Here is a 22,659-nt window from a genome sequence, read left to right on the forward strand (position 1 = left end):
GAGAGAGAGAGAGAGAGAGAGAGAGAGAGAGAGAGAGAGAGAGAGAGAAAACCTCAAACACACACACACACATACATGTCATATCACGAGAGAGAAGAAGCGATTTTCAGGCGATATTTTTGTTTTGTATGTTTTTTTTTACCGGAAATACAATGTGATAGAAATCAGCAGCGGCAGCAGAAAAATGAAGATGATTTTAACCGATTATTTATTATGATGATTACGTTTCTTTCGCAACCACGCAAATTATGTAAACACTCATTGCTCATTCACTGTTCACTGATTCTGACTGAGAGAGAGGCAAGAATACAAAATAAAAATGCAATTAATTTTGGTGTTGCATGAATCTTAATGAAATTGAACGGCCGCAAAGCCAATTGCGAAAATGTGCCAAACATAAAATTGCATTAACGAATTGATTGAGTACCAAAATGCAATGTGATTGTGTCGCATTCAATTATTTCAGGAAATTGAACGATTTTATGCATTGAGAATGTGTGTTGTGCTTTGTGTGTATGAGAGTGATTTTGGTTTGTTAATAACGAATTCATGCTCTCTTTTTTTTCTGCCTATGAACACGAAGCGATATTATGATGTTCTACGTGAATAGCCACATTGCAAAATCAGTACGTACATAAAAACGAAACACTTAAAGAAGACATTCGTTTCACATTTTTATTTACGACATGAAATTTCATAGTAATTTCCCACGCGTCGCACCATTTTACACACTGCCACACACAATTTTATGCAAGCCCAACACACGGAGTGGAGAAGGAAGAAGAAGACGGAGCGAGAAAAAAATTGCTGAAAATTCAACAAGACACGACACTCTTGAATAATTTAAACATCTATTCCGCGTCTCTTTCTATCGACCCGATATAAAAATTCCAATAGATACGATTATTCTGTCTATTTTTTTTCTCTTGCCCTATTCGCTTCCATTTCACGCAGAGATAATGGTACGTTCTACTTTCAACTAATTAACAAAGATCGAATTTGCGGTTTTTGTGGCTCGAATGGAAAAGAGATACATTCAGGCAATGGTTTCAGGTTCAGGTTAATTTTTTTTTTCGGGGCGGTGATATCAATGATGATGTGGTGCTTGTGTATATAATGGACATTCAAATAAAACTATAAGCAATACATTGGTGTTTTGGGTGGCTTTTTTTCCGCCTATATCAATGTACCAATGGATTATCGAGCACGCACACTAAACTACGGCCTCAAAACCACGTAACACACAGTAGATTAGTTTATAGAATTTGTCGCACCCGAAATCCAGGTCGATTTCCGAACTGAGTCAAAGTTTTCATCCCACCGATAGTCGTTCATTCACATTCAATTCCACCGACCCATCGATTTTGCACCGTTCACAACACTCGGATTTGTCCAAATTCATCTAATTCTATTGAATTGAATTCAATGGATTCCAATTTGAAATTGATTGTTAGATAGAAAACAATTGACCGCTAACACACAATCAATGTATGGGGTTTTGTGTTCTCTTTGTTGCTGTTTTGTTATTCATAACAATGAAGAAAAAACCAAATTCTGTTGACTTTGCATAATTGAAACCACACACTTCTTGTGCAAAATAATTCATTTTGCCCAATGATGAGCATAGGTTTTTGTGTTCTTTCATATCAATGAATCACTTGTCAATCAATTCGGATTTTTCCTTTGCATCAACACTTTTCGGTGGGAATGGACGTTTTTTTTTTCTCGTGTCATTTGTTCTGTTGTTGGTGTTAAACAAAACAAAAACTGATAATAAACACTAACCGAAAACTTGCTTGGCAATGAATGGCACTTTATTTTCCCGTGTGCTCTGCGTTTTCCCCGATACTTGTTACGTTGTTGTTTTCTTCGTTCGTTTTTTTTTGTTTCCTTCTCAAAGATGACCTTACAGCTGGTATTTGTTTTGTGAAGTGAAAACTTATCGAAAAACCATTGGTCACGAATCACACTTTCTATTGACTATTCTTTCAGTCTCACGTCGGTGGTTGATTGTTAATAATTATTTTCTTTTTCGATTTGTTGACACTACAAAAATCAAAAACACATTCACTGTCCATACACCGAGCAACGAAACAGAAGCAGCAGAGAAAAAAAAACACTGCACAACAAGTTACGATAAAGGAGAGAAAGAAAGAAAATAATAAATGAAGAAGAACAACACACGAATCACCCGAAGAAAAAAAGAGTTATGGTAGCCGGAACTGAAATGAAAATGTTTCTAGGTTTTTGTTTTTGTCTATGTTTCTCTCTCTCTCTCTCTCTCTCTCTGCGTATTTTCTCTAGCCGAAATCAAACAAAAACAACAACAAATCACTCCCGAAAATCACACACGCATTTTTTTAGAATTATTTAATGGTACACACTGCATTACATCTGATAGACTTTTTGCTAAAACCGAACACACAACATTTTGCATGTCGCAAACTGATTTGGTCGAGCTGAAGAGGAAAAAAAACACACATCGTACACTCATCGATGACTTTTCGGTGTGTACAACATCGAAGCGAAACATACAAATACACAACGACGTTACACACACATACATGCACAGCATTTGATGGCTAACAACACACATTGACACACGGTTTCGGCAGCAACAGCAGCATAGTAGCGCATACACGAAGACAATTCCGAGAGTCTTTTTCACATTGTGCGCTCAGAGCGCTGTACTGTTTTAATGCTGTTGTTTTCGGTGTAAAAGTGACAATATACACACATAAATACGTATACATGCAAGAACCAAGACACAAAGATAGAGCGTGAGTGAGTGAGAGACCGAACGAGAGACTGTCTACCATCATGAAGAAAAGCATAGCGCCGAATGAATGCCACCACAACCAAATGGTTGTGGAGCAAGAGTGAGCGAGCGAATGGTTTGCGTATGTGGTAACAATTGCGCCGCTTATGTATGTCCAAACGGAATGTTGGAATATGTCACTGTGTGGCGAGTTTCATATCCATTTAGGAAAATAGTTTCCTGTTGTGTTTTATATTTTTTTGCTGCTGCTGTTTCGTCTTTCGATCATTTCGTGTGTGATTTACTTGGCAGAAATGTCTGTTGTTTTGTTTCTTGCTGTTTGGCATTTGTTGGCTGTTTCTCTGCTGGATGTTAAATGCTTTAATTTGATCACGTCAACATTTCGGTATGATGTGTACGATTGCCGCCGAGAGATAGATAGAGACACCAAAAACCGCCCGCAAAATAACTTTTCGTTGCAAACGAGTCTGATCATGTGGCGTGCAAATTTCAAATTTTTTTCAGCTCATTTATTGTGGGGTGTGCACACAGTTTTCTGTGGGACATCGCATGAAAAGGACATCGAATAAAACAACTAAACGTATAAATCCATCTGTTGTTTCCTTAGACCATTAATATAATATACCACGTAATACGAACACTGAATATATGTATTTGTACATACACTAGTGTAATGCGATCCGGCGCACGGCACCAATGCAATGCACATTGTAGTAAAATGTCAACATGCACACACCAAGAGACACATCGACCAACTAGAAATGTTTGTATGCAAAGCAATGGCTCGTCGTTGTCTTTATGTTATTTTCGCTGGTTTCGATCAACTTTGTTTGGTTTCGTAAATGAAAAAAAGAATCCGAGTCGAGAAACGTTTCAACACCCGTGACATGTTTTGCGGTCCGCCTATACGATTCGCATATATGCACATGTGAGCATTGCATTTACTTTAAATTGCAAATGTTGCGCAATTATTATTTCGGTGATTTTTGTATGAACAGCGTAACTAAAAAAGAAGAAGAAGTACACCGTTGAGTAGAGTGGCGCGTGAGGCGATTCAAACATTATGAACAACGGCATGTGGCGGTATGGTATTAAGAATTAGCCGCTAATTAAATGGGAACAGGTGCAAATGAACAAAGAGACAATGCAATTTATATATCGCCCCTTCCATTTCATTGAATGGTTTATGCTCATGCAATCGCACTCACTCACTCTCTCGATCTGCCTCATCCACGAATGCAAAGCAATTGAAGAAAATCATTGACCATTCATGACATTTTCAAGAGGCCAAACGATCCGTGGCCGCGTAAGGTGGAGAAGAGTGATCGCGCGCGCACTCGTGCACAGCACACAGTGCACAGAGTACACACACACACACACACACACACACTGTATGTTTTCGTTGTGTGAATATCACATTTCGGCTCGAGTGCTTTCGAGCATTCCAATCGAGTGTGTATGCTGCTGCGACCATTGCCACTTCGGAAGTAATTTTCATGGGTTGATTTTTTTTCTTCTGCGATGATATAACCATGTTGGCGGTTGTTTTTGGTTTTTGTTATTTGAATTACGTGCAATGAAGAAGCCCAATAAGTAAATAACAAAATAAAACAATAAAAGCAGCGGCAACAGCAGCAGCAGCAGCCACTGTAGCAGTAAGACGCGACAGCCGAGAGATGTACACAGAGGCCACTATTTTATGGGTCACTAAATAAAGAGATCTCTTACAGTGAGCGCTTAGCTCGAGATGGCCGTGATTTGACTGTCATATAATAGTAATGATAGCAAAACAATATCACGCATTCAATCGACCTTAATTTTCAAGAGATCTGAGCTGTGTTATTTTGAAATAAACAGAAGAGAGCTCGCCATTTGAATTCATGTACTCAATAATCCAGACCGTTATCAGATTTTCATGCAAAATTTTTCAGTTTCGCACTTCTCTTTGTTATTGACGGAAAAGAAGCAAAGGAAGTTTTTGTGCCGAAACTAATTTGAAAAGAAAAAAAAAATTTGAGGCTTTTCCCATTTTTTTTTCACTTTGCAATAGGTCAGTCAGATGATTTGCTCAGCATTCTTTTGTTTCTGTATTCATTTCGCTTTTGTAATCGAACTTGGGCAGCAGCATTTCAGGGAGAAACGGAATTCTTCGTATCAAATGCACGATTTGTGTGTTTGTATTTTTTTAAATTGCTGTGTTGCATTCATTCATTCAACTGCTGCAGCTTGAATTAAAGGCACTTGAACAAAACTAGAATGCGGCTATATTTGTAATGATAATAATTAATAGCGTCGGATAATTAGCTTCCATGAGTTTTGATCAATTTTTGTGTTTCGTTTCGTTTCGGTTTTTTGATATTAGAAACAAACGAAGCATTAGTTTTTGTTTGTGAAATTTTTGTAACATTTCTGTTTGATCACGCAAAGTGAATCGTTTTCTCGTTTTGTTTGTGTGTTGCATCAAATTCTTTGGCTGCGTTTATGGTATCGTCGTTGGATCACTTGTTTCGATTTTTTTTTTCCTGTACACGCAAACCACGAAACGATCAACTCATACCCGGAACCAATTTTCGATGAAATCGCATATATGCCATTTTCACCTAGCGCCGTTGTTCCATTCGATCACGAGACGAATTGTAGCGATTGATGACGGAACATGTGCCGATTTATGATGGGACAATTGATGTCTATGACACAGACACATAGCATTCGAATCGATTCGTCTCGGCGAGCATAAAAACGCCGCTGGATACGTTTTGCACTAAAACATTGTTGTTCTTTTGTTTCACAACAGTGTATCGAACAGAACTCAGCTCAATATGAATATTCAAACGGTAACATGTGAAAAAAGATCGGTGTTTTGGGGCAATAGTAATCGAATGCCTAGTGAAAATAATCGATGCAGAGAAATTCAGTCAGTGGTGCTTTAGTTTGTTGATGCATGACAATCATATTATCTAATGATTAAAAATGAAAAGTTTTCCAGCGAACGAACGAACGAGCGAGTGATGTGTCTATAACGCCATTGCCGAGACCGATTATGAAGTGGCTGTTTGTGTGTGCAAATGTGCGCATCGCTATAATTATGCATCATTCTATTATCCGATCAAAATGCATTCAGCTCAGAATCATCATCATTTGCTATACATATCAAGTGGAGAGAGAGAGAGAAAAAAAAAATGCAAGAAATCTGCCGTAAATCACAAACGGCTGTATTTATACGCGCTAACAACAGAAAGTGAGTAGAGAGCAAAAAAAAAAAATCGTACGTACAACGATAATGAAATGGAAATGATGAGCGAGAAATGAAAATCGAAACCAACGATCAACAAAATATGATCATCATCATTGCAATGACGAATCAACGGTGCAAACACACATTAGATTGTAAGAGTGTGTATGTTTGTGTGTTGTGGAGTGTTTTTCTTTCGGTTTGATTTAGCTAGGCAAGCAAACGTTGAAGCCCGCTTTTCGATAAAGATGAATTATAGTAAACATGGTTTGCAGTTTTTTTTTTCGAAGTCTTAAGCTCTAAACTTGTTACTCGTGCCTCCATTTGTTGTTGTGGTTGTTATTGTTTTTTTTTTCTATATTCACCATATAACTAACACAATTTGTTTGGGCTGATGATTTCCATCGGATTCGTGCAAAATGGATTGTATGTATGTGCATATGATGTATTATGTGTTTTTGGTTGGCTGTTAGTAGGCGTATCAAAATCGAAACGACTCTTATCGTGCCAAGCCAACCAACCAGCCAGCCGATGCAATATAATTCATGTGCGTCAGCTTATAGCCTCATTTTTGTGTATTTTTCGGAATTTTGTTTTTTGCTACATATTTTATGCGGTTACTTCTACTCGATGTGTATTTTGTTTTTCAAAAACACTTGGTTTCGATCTTACTTTTTTTTTCGTAAGTTTTCTGTGTGTTTTTTTTGTTGTTGTTGTTAGACACATTCATTTGTGGCATACAAAGTGAAAGATAAAAAGAAATTGCGATTCAATTTTTATTTGGTTTTCGTGAAATGAAGATGATTGCCTTAGCCATAAACAAGAAAATCAATTTGCCGTGAACAATGAATGAACAAATAAAATGAAGAAGAAGAAGAAGAAAAAAAAACAACAACAACAAACACCACATACACTTCTTAACACTCTACAATACATAACATAAGTTTGCCATCATCCATTCTATGTGTTTTACCGTTTTTCGATCGCTTTTGCATACACATTTTTCTTTCTTTCTTCGCGCTTTTTTTTTTTACTTTCATGCTCATTTACCCAATTGTATTTGCATAACAATTTATAATGTGGTTGTCGAACTGGTTGTTGATAAGTTTTTGGTTCGACACCGCAATGGATTATTTCGGTGTCAGAAGATCATTTACTCAGCCGATGAGTGTGACACACTGATCATATAGATCGTGATCAACAGCATTGTTGACACAGACACCGTGCACACAGTTCGAGCGATGAAAAAAATTCGTTTGACCTATCTTACACTTAAGTCAATATTACCTCTTTCAATGGATTTTCAGCGTCAAGTATCCGAATACTTCAGGCCACACACACACACACACACGTGTGCGATATGGTTCCGGTGGAGTGTAAATTTACTATACCAATTCAAATGCTTGTCCGAATTCCATCAACTTAATTAAGTTTTGTCACAAATTCACTCATTTTTCTCTATTTACCTCAATATCTAAACAAAACACATATTTACACTAAAAATCGCTGTTCATTTCGTCTTAGATTTCACCGATCCGATCGTGAACTGTCTACAAATCACTGCTCAAAAGAGAATGACCAATAACATCAGCAAAATAAAATCTCAACTCATCATTCAATCGAAAGCATTTTGATTCATTTTGTTTTGCACTTAACAATTAGCAATCACTTGTCGACTGAGCGAGTCACAATTATAATTGAAACCGAAGAAATAAACAATGTGAAGATGCTTAATCTGTCTAAATTGAGCTTTAGCTCAGTCTGTGTCTTTTTCAGTACAAAACGACCGACTGGGTCATTGTTAGTGCAGCAATACAGTAACGTAGATCATGATAAAAAGCAACAAAACGCCAAATAAAACAACAACAACAAATCGAAGAATATCGAGACGTGAGTGCGAGGGGAAACAAAATAAAGCGTTGAGAATAGAAAATATCACGATAAATTTATATAGGTATGTTATAGAGTACACGCGCGGCAACAGTTCGTTGTAGCACACGTCTGCTCAGCTATGAGCAACACAGCACACTGCAGCAAACATTGATTCAATACTTTGACTGTTGCGCCCGTTTAGTTTTAATCGTCATTTTTTTTTCGCGCTATGGCAATCACACGATTCCGTTGCAGCCTGCTGAAAATCCCATTCTCATCTCTCTCGTATGGCTTTTTGGTTGGTATGCGCGTGGCGGGTGCGCTCGCGCTCGCGCGCGTCCACGATCGCCCCATTCGCTGGTTCGTATTTCGTCTCTTGTTGTGTAGCTAGTCTTTCGGTCTTTCTATTCTGTCTTTCAGTTTTGATATGATCGAATCGGATCGGTTCGGTTGATGGGTCGGTCGGTCGGTCGGTTGAAGGCAGCATCTCATAAGCGAAACGGACATTGAACACAACAACAACCACAGCAATAGCAACAGTACCAAGAGAGAATAGAAGAAAAAAAAAACCGAAACGCTTAGATCTTATTTGTTTACACACATGAGCTCAATTTATCTAGTTTGGTTCAGTTTTTCAGACCTTTTGTTTCTATAAAAAAATATGTTTGCGATACGGATAAACGGATCACCAACCATTTTTTATGAGCAGCATAAAATGATACAACCGACTGAATGTCAGATCGTTTAAATATTCAAAACGAAAGCAATCAAGTGAGATATTGATACGGGGCTGATACACGCGCGAACCAGTCTAATCTGTGAAATCAACATGTACCATCTCTAGTTTGCCCAAGAAACAGTTATACAGAGGCCCCGTCAGTCTGTTCCCAGTCGCATCGAAATTATTTTATGATTTCGTCAATCCAATTAGAATTGACCATCGGAATATGAGATAGAGTGTAACACTAGGTGTAACATGTGTGTGGCATGCTGGTTTACCGTTAGAACCACAGCTTCTTCTTGCGGCATCCGAACCAATACCAATAACAACAGCGCAACAACAGTAACAAACTGAACGATGGAATTGAGTTATTTATGAGACAGATAGACTTTGGTACACAGTGAAAGGCGGAAATTGTATCTCCATTTAAATAAATAATAATAGAATTACGATTATCTTGATACAATTGTGAACAAAATGCGATCGAGTGACATTTACGTTCGCTAGATGTCCTCACCGGTTGCTCTCATCGAATGTTTTTTATCCAATTTCTTTTTTTTCCTACTTTAAATCACATTGAAAGCTTTTTCACAAATATATTGCATATTTTTCCGATGAAAAAGCGTTTAAAATTCCATCTTGGCATTTCTGTCTATGGTCACATCATCATTGGTATTTAAAAAAAATTAATTAATTAGCTCAATTGAAAATGAATTTTATGGTTTCAAATGCATTTAGAGTTTCCATGTGTGTCATATCATTGGATTGTGCGCGCCCGCATCGGGCAATCCCCGTCAACAGAAGAAGACGAATACGAAGCGAAGAGAGAAGCAGAAATTCCCAAATTGAATTTCACAACGTTAAACGTGTGTACACACGATGTGAAGTGAATATGAAAAGAGAGGGAAAACCTAAATGCGTTTTAAATGTGCACACACAGTTTGCTGCGACTAAACTCGAAAAGTACAACGTTCAAACCCGTACGGTCGTTCCATTCGCACAGCCACCGTACAATGGCCATGCGTCACATCGCGTTGTCTCGTTTCACCATTCGAACTGGTTCTACGTTCACTTTTCATTCTTTGTATCGCATTAAACGAGTAAAGTCCCTGCTGATGTGAGGTTGTGTGTATATTGCTAAACTTTTAGCACAACAAATCTCACATTTTGTGAAAAAAATAAAAAAAAACCAAAAAAAAACAAAAAAAAATTAAAAAAAACCATTAAAAAACTTTTAAACACAAAAAAATCGAAAAATAGTAGTTTAAAAATCATACATAAAAAAACATCGTGTGTGACTGTGTACTATTTTGAAGGGAAAAAAAAACGTACGTGTGCCAATCAACATTTTGGTCTTTTTTATCATTATATTTTTATTATTTAGATTATTTAAACATTTCATGTGTGTCTTTCTCTTTGACTCGAATGCCACATTTTATTCGGATTGTCTAAAAAAAACGTCAGTTTTTTTCTCGATACCGTTGTATTTTTTACGAATAAATACTGTCCGACCAAGAGTGAATTTTTCGGTGAGTGAGTGTCTCGTGTGTCGAGTCACACATTCTCAGTCGGCTGTGACTATATCACAAAAATGTGTAATAATTTTATGATATTCTCTGTTCGCTTATTTTTTTTTTTTGGTGTGTGACCATTTTCGTGTCGATGTGTCTTTCTCACATTCAATTGCTCGCTCTTTCTATCCCGTTCGCGCGATAACAACGGACGCACATACACGCACCGCAATCCGTAAATGAAATTTACGAACCGAACAATTTTTCTGTGTTTTTCTTATTAAATTAAATTAAATCAAATGACAAATAACAAAATTATTACTATGACAACCGTATTTGATTTTAATAATCATGAAATTTATAATCAATTGTTGTTGCTAATGGAAATGCCGTTTCTATTTTTCTTTCTATTTTTATTCTTGGTATCGTCGATCGTTTTTGGGCTGTGATGAATACTGTTACTGCTGTTGCTGCCGTTGCCGCTGCTACGTTTTTTTTTTTTAACAAAAATCCGTATCGGCTTTTGGATTTGGCGCGTGTGAAAGTAGCGAAATAAAGAAGGGAAATCACAATGGCGTCACTCTATGTAGGCGATTTACACGCGGATGTCACTGAAGCAATTCTGTTTGAGAAATTCTCGACGGCTGGACCAGTATTGTCAATCCGTGTTTGTCGCGATGTTATTACTCGTCGTTCCCTTGGATATGCCTATGTCAATTTCCAACAACCGGCTGATGGTAAGTACTCAATGCCAGAGATTTGTGTTTGTGTGTGACGACCAACAGAGGAAAAAAAATGAAATGTTGTGGCCGCCCCATCGTTTTGGGCATATTCCGGTTCGGACAATTTACAAAGTAAAAAAAAATATATCACATAATTCAATGGGACCGACAAAAAATATGCATCGAACATTCGACCCGCAAAAACACGAGCAACCGATTTTTATTCGATGAATTAACCGTAGTCACCTTTGCATTATTGCGGCCATGTGGTGTTGATTTTCACACATACTTCTTTTTTTTCTTGTCAATCGTTTTGATGCGGTTTCAAAGCTGAAAATCATTTTGTGAAGTGAGATTTATTGTAAATTTTCGTGCAAATACTCAATGCTCATTTTCGTTAGCATGTCAAACCAAAAAAAAAATGAAGAGGCAATTGCATTTCGATACCCGACTGCAATTCAGATAGTTCAATGCGATCCTCTCCGTGTGTCATTCATTTTGAACACGTGTACTTTTTTTTACACTGTGTGTGCCATTCGCATTGAGCCCTATCGACGTTCCATTCCGACGTTTTCTCTTGCTACAATACGGGAGCCGCCATCTTTTTTTATTTCTTCTCATCGGTTTCGTACGCTGTGGCTATGTACTCACTCGCTCGCTCGCTCGTTCGTTCAACATGCACACACACGCGTACATACACAAGCGCAAGCGTATTACATGCACCAAAACGACGGCGTGTGTGTGTGTGTGTCTGTGTGTACCATTTCGGTTCAGAAAGTAGCTCTCCAATGTATAACCAAATAACCATATGATTCACATATCATACTGAAATCTGCGTATGTTTTTTTTTCGTTTTGTTCGAGCGTGTTTACGGAGACAACTGTTGTTGAACAGAAACCGATTTTCTCCGTATGGAAATATTTTGTCGAAATGAACAATTTCCAATCAACGCAATTGGCAACACAAATGCATTTGAAAACGGCGACGACGACGATGATGATAGGATGATTCATGCACAGGAACACAAACAATGAGTGCGATATGATAAAAATAAATATGAAATGTGAATGTGTTTTTTTTTGTTCGTAAGTAAACACATTACTTTCATGGCTGAATGGAATGCATGGGTCTCGTCTAGCTATCTCTCTCTCTCTCTTTCTGGCTGTAGTTTTGAGCGCTTATCGAAATGCGATAATAAGAAAGAAAAAAAAAAGCTAATCCAAACGCAAATCCAAAGAAATGTTTCCATCATCATAAACAGATAGCGAAACGCATACAACGTGCATCAAACACATGAATATTTGAACTAGTCTTGGACTGTTGCTCATTTCAATTTTGCATGCGTTGACTTGATTTCGTTCGACAGCGTCGATATTTGTTTTTGCGTCTTTAGAAAATTAACGATATGCATTTTAAAAGAGACCAATGTTTTTGTTGTTGTTGTGTGAAAGGAGTCCACAACAATGGAGTTTGGAATGAATTTCATTTGTCCATTCCATTCCGATTGATTTTAATCAAATAAATACTTATTCGTCAAGTCTTTTGTCAACCGCTGATAATTTCAATGTTTTTAGAAATATTTACTGATACTGTCTTGTCTCTTTCTTTCTTTTCTCTTCCACATTTTTCTTGATATGAATTATCACATCGATAGCTGAACGTGCCTTAGATACCATGAACTTTGATGTACTCAAGTCTCGACCAATCCGTATTATGTGGTCGCAACGGGATCCATCGTTGCGTAAATCGGGCGTTGGTAATGTGTTTATCAAGAATTTGGATAAGAACATCGATAACAAAGCCATTTACGATACATTCTCGGCATTTGGAAACATTTTGAGTTGTAAAGTGGCTCAAGATGAAAAGGGAATGTCCAAAGGCTATGGATTCGTTCATTTTGAAACCGAAGAAGCGGCCAATACATCCATTGAAAAAGTCAACGGTATGTTGTTGAGTGGTAAAAAAGTCTTCGTTGGCCGCTTCATTCCCCGTAAAGAGCGCGAAAAGGCTTTGGGCGAAAAGAACAAATTGTACACAAATGTTTATGTGAAAAACTTTGGTGACGAATTGAGCGATGAAACGTTGCGCGATATGTTTGAAAAATTCGGCAAAATCACCAGCCATAAAGTGATGTCGAAAGATGATGGAAAATCGCGTGGATTCGGTTTCGTTGCATTCGAAAGTGCTGAAGCAGCCGAAAATGCCGTCAAAGCATTGAATGGCAAAGAATTGGGCGACGGCAAAGTATTGTACGTTGGCCGTGCTCAAAAGAAAATCGAACGTCAACTCGAATTGAAACGTAAATTCGAGGAAATCAAAACAGAACGATTGAGCCGCTACCACGGCGTCAATTTGTATGTCAAAAACTTGGACGACACAATCGATGACGAACGTTTGCGCCGCGAATTCGATCCATTCGGCACCATCACATCAGCTAAGGTTATGCTGGAAGACGGACGCTCTAAGGTAAGTGTCAAAATCGACCCAAGCTAAGCTAATTAACTGCAATTTGTGCAAATGAGTCAAGACTCTAATGTGTTTATTTTTCTTCTTCTCTTTCTTCGATTGATGATTAGGGATTCGGTTTTGTCTGTTTCTCAGACCCTCAAGAAGCCACCAAGGCAGTCACAGAAATGAACGGTAGAATCTGTGGTTCGAAACCATTGTACGTTGCATTGGCTCAGCGCAAAGAAGAGCGTAAAGCTCATTTGGCCGCCCAATACGTGAATCGCATTAATAATGTACGTATGCAACAACTCGGACACATCTTCCAGCCAGGCGGTGCTGGTGGTTACTTTGTACCAACATTGGCTCCACCACAACGATTCTACGGACCACAAGTCACACACTTGCGAAGCCAACCAAGATGGGCAACGCAACAACCCGTACGCCAACAGGCCGGTGCACAAAATGCCGACGTCAAGGTATTGCATCCAGCTGCTGGTGGCTATCCAAATATCACTGGCGCTACAAATGCCCAATATCGTCAAGCACCAGCTGCTGGCGTACGCCAACAAGCCCAAGGTGGCCAAGGTGCACAAGCCGCAGGAATTCGCAATTCAGCACGACCAATCACCGGACAACAGCAAGCCGTTCAGGTATGCAAGCGATTTTTTGCACCCCATTTTTGGATACAATTTGGCATTTCAATGCTGAAAAAAGACTTTCCATAAATTGAACTGATTAACAATGTGCATGCTTTTGATTCTCATAGGGACGACCAATGCCATCAGGACCAGTGCCTCAGGCAAATCAAGCTCGTGCCGCCAACTACAAATACACAGCAAACATGCGCAATCCACCAGCTCAAAATGTTGCAATGGTTCCACAAGCAGCTCCAGTCCAAGCTGTACACGTCAAGGGTAGGTTTTTTGCCTTTTTGAATTGTTTTGTCAGGTTTTTCCATTGTGATTGATGATCGATCATACATGATTTCTTTTTCATGCATTGATTACGATTCCTTCTTGATTCAATCATGAATTTGTTACCATTTGTACTAATAAAATGTCGTTATTTTAGGTCAAGAGCCATTGACTGCAACAATGTTGGCCGCTGCTCAACCAGCCGAACAGAAGCAAATGCTCGGTGAACGTTTGTTCCCAATCATCGAATCTATGTATCCACAATTGGCCGGTAAAATCACCGGTATGTTGTTGGAAATCGACAATTCGGAACTATTGCACATGCTTGAACACAACGATTCGTTGAAAAACAAAGTCGATGAAGCCGTTGCCGTACTTCAGGCCCATCAAGCCAAGCAAGCTGTCACATCTGGCGGAAAATTGGAATAAATTCTATGAAAGTTCGCAAGCTTACCAACAACAACAACAACAACAACAACAAAAGCAGCAACAACAACTTTTTTTTCTTTTTCCTCTGTAAAACCAATTTTAAAGTCGCAATAAAATACATTCCGTTGCGTTAAATTGAGAGAAAAGCAAAAAGAAAAACCAACGAAAAAAAATATACACACAAAATACCAAAATCAATCAATTCATACACACAAAAACTGAACTCTGTCCATTGGAGTATCAATGAATAATTATGAAAAAAAGAACAACAGCAACACAGACATCAACTCTCTTCGCACCATTTTGCGGATGCAAGAGAGGATGATAAATCTTACGAATACCATCATAAACAAACATCATCAGGCGACTTTAATCAAACTACTTTTTTTCTTTATCCCTCTTTTCGTTTGTCGATTTAAGAACCAAGAAAATAATTCTTACCATCCTTTTTTTTGTTTTCTCCTCCAAGTTCTTACCACAATCCAGACCTTTTTTTTGTCCGAAACCTTTTTTTTACAGATTTCATACAGAAAAAAATGATGATTTTCAGAAAGCTCAACAACAAAAAATGCCATTTATTTTCCTTTTTTGTTTATCAAATTTTTTTGTTTGTTACAAATTCTATCGATTTTTTTGAAACACAACACTAAATTTTAAAAAAATAAAAAAAAGAGAAAAACACCCAAAACTCAATGAAGAGAATAAAAAAACACAACATCAGCAAACGAAAAAAAAGAAGAAATACACTAAGAAAACAAAATAAAAAAAAGTGAATAAAAGTTTAATTGAAACAAAAATTAAATAAAAGAAAAAACTCGATCCGAATTTATCGGCCACACTCTGGAGGTGAATGTTTCGAGGTGGTCGATTTTTGGAGAAAAAAAATTGTAAAATATCAAAATTCTGCAAAAAAAATGAGAAGAAACAATGATTCAATAAAAAAAAACAAACGGCACGAATCAGAAGAATAACAACAAAAAATGAAGAAACAGATAGGAATTCTCTTGAATTGCAACGATCTTTTGATACGGTCAAAACCGACAAAGTAACTCCCCCAAACAAAATGCGCTGGCATTTCGAGAGAGAAAACAACAACAAATCATCGTGGTGCCAATCGCAATATCAATTGTTGGGTTCCTTTTTCTGTACATGATAACAATTTCTTATCGAAAAATCATTTTTAAAAACAACAACTTAAACAAAGATATCATGCAAAACTAAAACAAAATTATAATTATCAAGTTTGTTTTTTGGAACAAATCGAATCCATTTCAAACGTTGCAATTTGACCAGCAAATCAACATCTACATTTGTTCAAGAGAATGATAAAAACAAGTCATATGAAAAAGATTTTTTTTTAAATGAAAAAAACAAAAGCAAAGTTTAAAAAAAAATGAGAAACACACACATGAAGGGACTACAGCATGAAGAGGAGTAGGAAAATTTGTTGAAATAATCCAATGGAAAAAAAACATAATGAAAGAATAAGTTCAATTTTATACTCTTTTCGATCATTTCACGTTATGGTTATTATTTTTTTTTTGAAGAAAACATTTTTGTCTAAATCTTCGTTCAGATTTTCAGATAAAACAATCTTTTTTTTTCTCGTTAATTTTTCACATTACTGTTTGTAACAAAAAAACATTTTTGAATTTCGAAAAATTTCCGTTCATTTAAAATACAACAACATATTGTAACCTTTTTTTCTTTTTGTCAAAAATAAAAACACACAAAACCACAAAAAAACAACCGGACCACTGCTTTTTCTTCTTTGCCTTCTTCTTCTAAATAGGTTCGGAAAGTCGAAATCGCAAATAAATGAGCCGTTTAATTGTCTTTCAATACGGGTTTGGCTCTGATTTTGTATTATCGCACTTCCATGTATTTGGATACTCAAAATACTGACGTCAGCTCAAAACACTATTGAACGCTCTATTGAAAACAATTTATTTGGACTGTTAGTCACAAAATCAAAATGATACCCTAGAAGCAAGTGAACTTATGAAAATTTGCTCTAAAACTGAGACAGAAAATACTTCGTGAGTGAAATGTCGTATGTGAATGTGGTGATGGACTGTTACTAGGGGGTAAGAACACAAGCGCTTGAGACGAATTCGTACGAATATTCGTGAATTCTTGTGATTGTGTATGGGAGACATTCGCAGCGCAGTGAGTGTACAACAACAATAACAAAGCCACGAACGCATGAATATGTACGAATGTATACGAATATCACAACTTGTTCCTAGCCCCTAGGACTGTTAACATCTAGGAATAATACAAAATTCTTTCAATAATTTCTATAGAAGAGAATAATACTCCGAATATATTCCACAAGCGCTTTCTCTCTACCACACAATTAATTTCATTATTGGTTATACCATTTATAACCATAATTTTGGCCTGAATGTACATATACTAGCCGGCCCTCGCTTCGTTCGTCCCGTCAAATGATAAAAATTACTGATGAAAATTATTTAAAAAAAAAATTATTCATTTTTCGATTTAAACGGACATCAATGAATTAAACTTGACTTTCCAAGATGAGATGAAAATACAAACACAAGTTGAAACATTTAACAGAAAATCATTATTCAGTTCTAATTTTTTTACTTAACTTTGGGTCCATGATTTTTTTTCACCTAACACTCCGAAGCAATTAAAGAATGCAAAAAAAACTAAGTTTACTTTTGGACCAAAGTCATACCAAATGCTATGTTTCACCTTTTTCTTAACATAATTTTGACATGTTCCACTTTGGTTCAACTCGCGGTTTTTTTTTCTTTTTTTGACAAATGACAAATGATATTTTATGTGATCATAGTTGATTTAACCCTCAACTGCATAAGCCCGCCTTTTGGCGGGCATCATTTAAACACCTGTATAATGTGAATCGTACGGCGGATGACATTGCTTCAAGGGGAAATTTTATTTGTCAATGTTTTTTTTTTTTGTCTTGGCGTCATTTGTCTATGTCGTACGATTGGTGAGTTATAAACAAAAATGCGCACGAAAACGAAAATTTGACAAAATAAATTATTCGGTTTCCAAATAAGACATATTTTTGACACTTTTAAACAATGGATTTCATTGTTCTCTGACTTATTTCTATCGCATTTCCTGACTAAACCATGGGAAATCTAGGATTATGAATATTTTTTTCGTTATCTATGGCCAAAGATCAACCAAATACCAGTACTCCCAGTCCTAGGAAAAATTCATGCAGTTGAGGGTTAAACTTAAAAAATATTTCATTGCGGCAATTCTTTTCTGTTAGAAATTGCACATATTTTTCGGCAATTCTGCAAAAAAATCCAAATATTGGTTACTATTTTCAAATACCAGAATTTTATTTTAAGTACATGTGAGATTTTTCTCCAAAATTCAGTTTACCTTTTTCTGACTTTTTTTCCGCCTGTTCGAGAATATGTACAGCACTTGAATGATTATTTAATTTAGCAAGAAATAGCGCTGTTAATCCAAAACTGTTTGTGGCATGGACATCTGCACCATTATTGAGGAGTAATTCGATCAGTTTCACATCACCATTTTTTGCCGCCCTTCGAAGCGGACTCCATAAAACGGTCGTTTCGGCGGAGTTCACATCACTTCCACTTTTTATTAATAGATCTACCATTTTGTGTTGTCCTGGAAAAAACATAATCTCCATTTAATTTCATTTGACTCTTTGATTTGTGCAGATCACGTTTTTTTAACTTTACCTCCGCGGACAGCTTTTATCAGTGGAATGCCTGCATCATAAATATCTTTTTCGTGAATTTGATATTTGTAGCCCTTTTCCATTAGAGAATGAAATAATTTTTCATAACCTGATTGAATGAGAATCACATTATTTAACTGAGTTCAAAGCCAAAAAGCGAATGCGTTTTTTCGTACCGTATAAAGCAGCCAAATGCATTGGAAGATGTCCATTATTGTCCACATAAGTTGCATTTGCTCCCTCTTCAAGAAGACGTATGGCCTCAGTTTCGTTTCCTGAAAAATAATGAATATTCTGTGAGATATCTGCTCACAATTTCATAATGATTTGATCACTTACTAGATTTTAGAGCTCTGATTAAGTCACAACTAAGAAGTTTTTGAAAAACGAAGAGAAGAAAATAAATCGATTTTTGTAATGTGCACAATCGAAAAATGTGAATTTGGTAAAACTTACCCATCTTTTGGATCACTAGTTGCAAATACACAGCTTGCACTTATTACGATTAAAACGGAAAACTTCATTATACCACACAGCATCCTAGATATTTAAAAAAATACATATGGAAACAAATGAAATTTAATCTGCATCTGAATCTCAATTAGAAATTGATATATATATATATATATATATGGATGCGAGAGCGCAAAAGAGCAACTTGGATTCGCAGTATTTTAAAGTGTAACATCTCCATACAAACATATACGTGTTTTGTATGGAGATATTACACTTTGAAATACTGCGAATCCAAGTTGCTCTTTTGCGCTCACGCATTCATATAATTTTAGTAATTTATACTAAACTCACTTATGAGACTTACTATTTACTTTCAATAAGAAAACGAAAAATTCGTGTTGAAAAAACAATTCGAAGTGTTTTTATGACGATACTTGATGTTACCAGCTCAACAGTTGGATTTCAATTGATTTAAAACATTCAAATACATGCATTGAGAAAATGGATTTGAGTTTAACGAGAAAATATTTCGTATTGATTTGGAAGCGAATGCTGTTTGTAACCTAATTATGTTATCAATTCATACTTGCTCTAATTACACCTCGAACTAAATGAATGAGATAGATAGAGAATGAGTTACACTAATTACTAATCGTTATCCATTCATATGAAACAATGCGAGAGGATTCGTTCATAACGACACTGCAGACAAAAAATCTATCAAAACGGAACACCGCAAAGCGAAATACTTAAAACGGCACATGCTATGTTTCATTCTTACGGATTTCTTTTCCATGTTCCATTTTAATGGATTGCTTTATTTTTGTTTCGTATCTGTGTATTGAGCGACGAAAGTCTCTGGTTCATTTCAACCGCATCAAATACACTAAGAATACAAAACAAAAAAAAGTGAATAAAAGTTCAATTGAAACAAAAATTAAATAAAAAAAAAGCTCGATCCGAATTTATCGGCCACACTCTGGAGCTGAATGTTTCGAGGTGGTCGATTTTTGAAGAAAAAAAGAATTTGTTTCATTTTCACCGTCGATGCTTGACTGTACGCTCAAAAGTCGTAAACAACACACACATTAAAATTTGACAGTCTAATCGTGACAGTCCATTTGAAAATAATCAAAATTCTGTAAAAAAATGAGAAGAAACAATGATTCAATAAAAAAAAAACAAACGGCATGAATCAGAAGAACAACAACAAAGAAATTTCAAATCGACAAAGTAACTCCCCCGAACCAAATGTCCTGGCATTTCGAGAGAGAGAACAACAATAAATCATCGCGGTGCCAATCGCAATATCAATTGTTGGTTTCCTTTTTCTGTACATCAATGCCAATTTTAAGCTGCAGTTTTATGACAGAGTAAGGTTGAAGCTATCATAAAATATATGGTTTATACCATTTGATTCGGTACAGTAAGAAATACAGAATTTTGAAATTGGGCAAATTTTTTTTGAGGGGCCAACACACGGGAATGATTCGGAAAATTTTCAAACATTTGGCTATTATTTCCATTCGGAATGAAGTTTTGAAGCTAACTGTGTACAGAAACATGTCTTTTGATTTCATGATTTAGGCTGGAAAGAAAAACACTGAAAAAAATATTCATTCACGGTTTTTATTATGTTTCTATTGAAAAAAGACGTTGTGAATAAATCACGATTTTCCTCGAAAAATCGTATGAATTTTCGATTGGTCGCATCATTATTTCAAATTATGTATGCTAACCTTCATAAAAGACCTAAAATTGAATAGATTCTTCACATTTTGTTTGTGTTTAAGCAGAATTTCTAGAACTTTGCAAAAAAAAAAATTGAAAAAAAGAGGTTACCACTTGAATGGGATAACCAACGAAGGGATGTCTGGAAATAAATTTATCATCAGCACAATATGTTCCCTGGCAGCATTCAATCCATCAAATAAAAACCCATTTCAGTTGGCGATCGTTTTTCTTAAATCCAAATTATAATTTACATTTATTTCGAGTTTCTTGATTTTTACATATTTATAATCTTAACTAGAGGGTGTTTATTATTTTACAATTGCTAAGCGCATGATCCATAAATTTTCGATAAAAGGGAATAAAATGAGAAGATCGAATGAAAAATAAATTCACAAGAACGAATCGAATAAAGTTTCGTTCTCTTTTCTACTAAATTTTAAACTTGAATAATTTTTTTGATTCAAAATGAATCAAATTGGATTGCTACATTGATTAAATCTGCGTTTCACTTCAATTTCATCACTTTGAAGACAAATGATATTTTATGTGATCCACGTCAGACTTGCGGTCTATATTACTCTATGTATTTGCTCTGGAATCGAGTGACGGTGGCACTCTCTGCATAATCGATTGCGAATTTGCTATATTTGTATGTTAAATATCCCTGTGACGTTTGACAGAACAGAGAGTTCACACGATTGTATTTCCATTAGCCTCAGACTATCCAGGTGGTGTTTGCGCTCAATATCAAATTCATATCGCAAGGCAGACGTGATGTGATCATGGTTGATTTAAATAAAAATGCAAAAGTGGTTGATTAAAACTTAAACAAAAATATTTCATTGCGGTAAATATGATGGTTTTGTTGGAGTTCTTTTCTATCCAATAATGATTGGAAAAACGCACATATTTTTCGGCAATTCTGCAAAGAAATCAAAGTATTGGTTATTATTTTCAAATACCAGAATTTCATTTCAAGTACATGTGAGATTTTTCTCTAAAACTCAGTTTACCTTTTCCTTTTTTGGCTGAATTTATTTCCGCCACTTCAAGAATGTATGCAGCACTTAAATGACCATTTAATGTAGCAAGTTGCAGTGCTCTAACTCCGAAACCATTTGTGGAATAAACATCTGCACCATTATTGAGGAGTAATTCGATCATTTTTACATCGCCACTCCTTGCGGCCAATCGAAGCGGATTCCATCCAACGACCGTTTCGGCGGTGTTTACATCACTTCCACTTTTTAATAAAAGATCTACCATTTTGTATTGTTCTGGAAAAAACATAATCTCCATTTAATTTCATTTGACCCTTTGATTCGATTTGTGCAGATCACATTTTTTTAACTTTACCATTGCGGATAGCTGACATCAGTGGAATGCCTGCATAAAAATCATCTTTTTCGTGAATTTGATATTTGTAGCCCTTTTCCATTAGAGAATGAAAGAATTTTTCATAACCTGATTGAATGAGAGTCACATTATTTAACTGAGTTCAAAGCCAAAAAGCGAATGCGTTTTTTCGTACCGTATAGAGCAGCCAAATGCATTGGAAGACGTTTGTGACGGTTCACATAAGTTGCATTTACTCCCTCTTCAAGAAGACGTATGGCCTCAGTTTCGTTTCCTGAAAGAATTGAATATTTTGTTAATATCATACTCACAATTTCATAACGATTTGATCACTTACCAGTTTCTAAAGCTTTAATCAGGTCACAACTGAGAAGAAGTTGAAAAAACGAAGAGAAGAAAATAAATCGATTTTGCACAATCGAAAAATGTGAATTTGGTAAAACTTACCCATCTTTTGGATCACTAGTTGCAAATGCCCAGCTGGCACTTATCACGATTAATACGGAAAACTTCATTATAACACACAGCATCCTAGATGTTTGAAAAAACACATATGGAAACAAAAGAAATTTAATCTACGTCTGAATCTCAATTTTAGTAATTTATGCTAAGCTCACTCATGATTACTATTTACTTTCAATAATTCAAAGTGTTTTTGTGATGATACTTGATGTTACCAGCTCAACAGTTGGATTCGAATTGATTTAAAACATTCAAATACATGCATTGAGAAAATCGATTTGAGTTTAACGAGAAAATATTTC

At 36.1% G+C, this 22,659-nt stretch overlaps 4 protein-coding genes across 13 annotated transcripts in view; 1 reads left to right on the forward strand and 3 right to left on the reverse strand.

Annotated features, from left to right (window-relative positions):
• The window catches only part of LOC129574546 (beta-1,3-galactosyltransferase 5), a 20,243-nt gene extending 11,552 nt beyond the window's left edge, over positions 1-8,691 (reverse strand). For 2 of the 9 annotated variants that reach the window (XM_055456652.1, XM_055456643.1), the window contains exon 1: positions 1,786-2,476. The gene's annotated coding sequence lies outside the window, so the exon portion shown is untranslated. Of the gene's footprint in view, positions 1-1,274; positions 2,477-7,298 lie in introns of those variants that run through there. The other 7 variants (XM_055456646.1, XM_055456644.1, XM_055456649.1 and 4 more) reach the window with 7 other exon arrangements.
• On the forward strand, positions 2,467-16,169 carry LOC129574545 (polyadenylate-binding protein). 2 transcript variants are annotated; one of them, XM_055456641.1, is made up of 6 exons: positions 2,467-2,477; positions 10,664-10,852; positions 12,492-13,303; positions 13,414-13,935; positions 14,052-14,199; positions 14,357-16,169. In XM_055456641.1, exons 2-6 carry the CDS (start codon positions 10,687-10,689, stop codon positions 14,626-14,628), a joined length of 1,920 nt encoding a protein of 639 aa, XP_055312616.1. In that variant the 5' UTR covers positions 2,467-2,477; positions 10,664-10,686; the 3' UTR covers positions 14,629-16,169. The 2 variants fall into 2 exon arrangements, with proteins under 2 accessions (XP_055312616.1, XP_055312615.1); XM_055456640.1 differs by lacking the exon at positions 2,467-2,477 and adding an exon at positions 10,229-10,350.
• A 1,732-nt stretch (positions 16,170-17,901) lies between these two features.
• On the reverse strand, positions 17,902-18,809 carry LOC129574788 (ankyrin repeat and protein kinase domain-containing protein 1-like). Its single transcript, XM_055457254.1, has 5 exons — positions 18,806-18,809; positions 18,526-18,654; positions 18,351-18,458; positions 18,022-18,276; positions 17,902-17,930 (listed from the first exon to the last, which is right to left on the reverse strand). Exons 1-5 carry the CDS (start codon positions 18,807-18,809, stop codon positions 17,902-17,904), a joined length of 525 nt encoding a protein of 174 aa, XP_055313229.1.
• A 2,608-nt stretch (positions 18,810-21,417) lies between these two features.
• LOC129574789 (serine/threonine-protein phosphatase 6 regulatory ankyrin repeat subunit C-like) lies at positions 21,418-22,410 on the reverse strand. Its single transcript, XM_055457255.1, has 6 exons — positions 22,343-22,410; positions 22,233-22,261; positions 22,071-22,169; positions 21,896-22,003; positions 21,553-21,798; positions 21,418-21,461 (listed from the first exon to the last, which is right to left on the reverse strand). The coding sequence occupies exons 1-6, from the start codon at positions 22,408-22,410 to the stop codon at positions 21,418-21,420; spliced, it is 594 nt and encodes a 197-aa protein (XP_055313230.1).
• Positions 22,411-22,659: the final 249 nt, after the last annotated feature.

Source organism: Sitodiplosis mosellana, unplaced genomic scaffold, assembly GCF_009176505.1.
Source record: "Sitodiplosis mosellana isolate CC-2019 unplaced genomic scaffold, AAFC_SMos_1.0 Smas_scaffold_6165, whole genome shotgun sequence".
Taxonomy (NCBI): domain Eukaryota; kingdom Metazoa; phylum Arthropoda; class Insecta; order Diptera; family Cecidomyiidae; genus Sitodiplosis; species Sitodiplosis mosellana.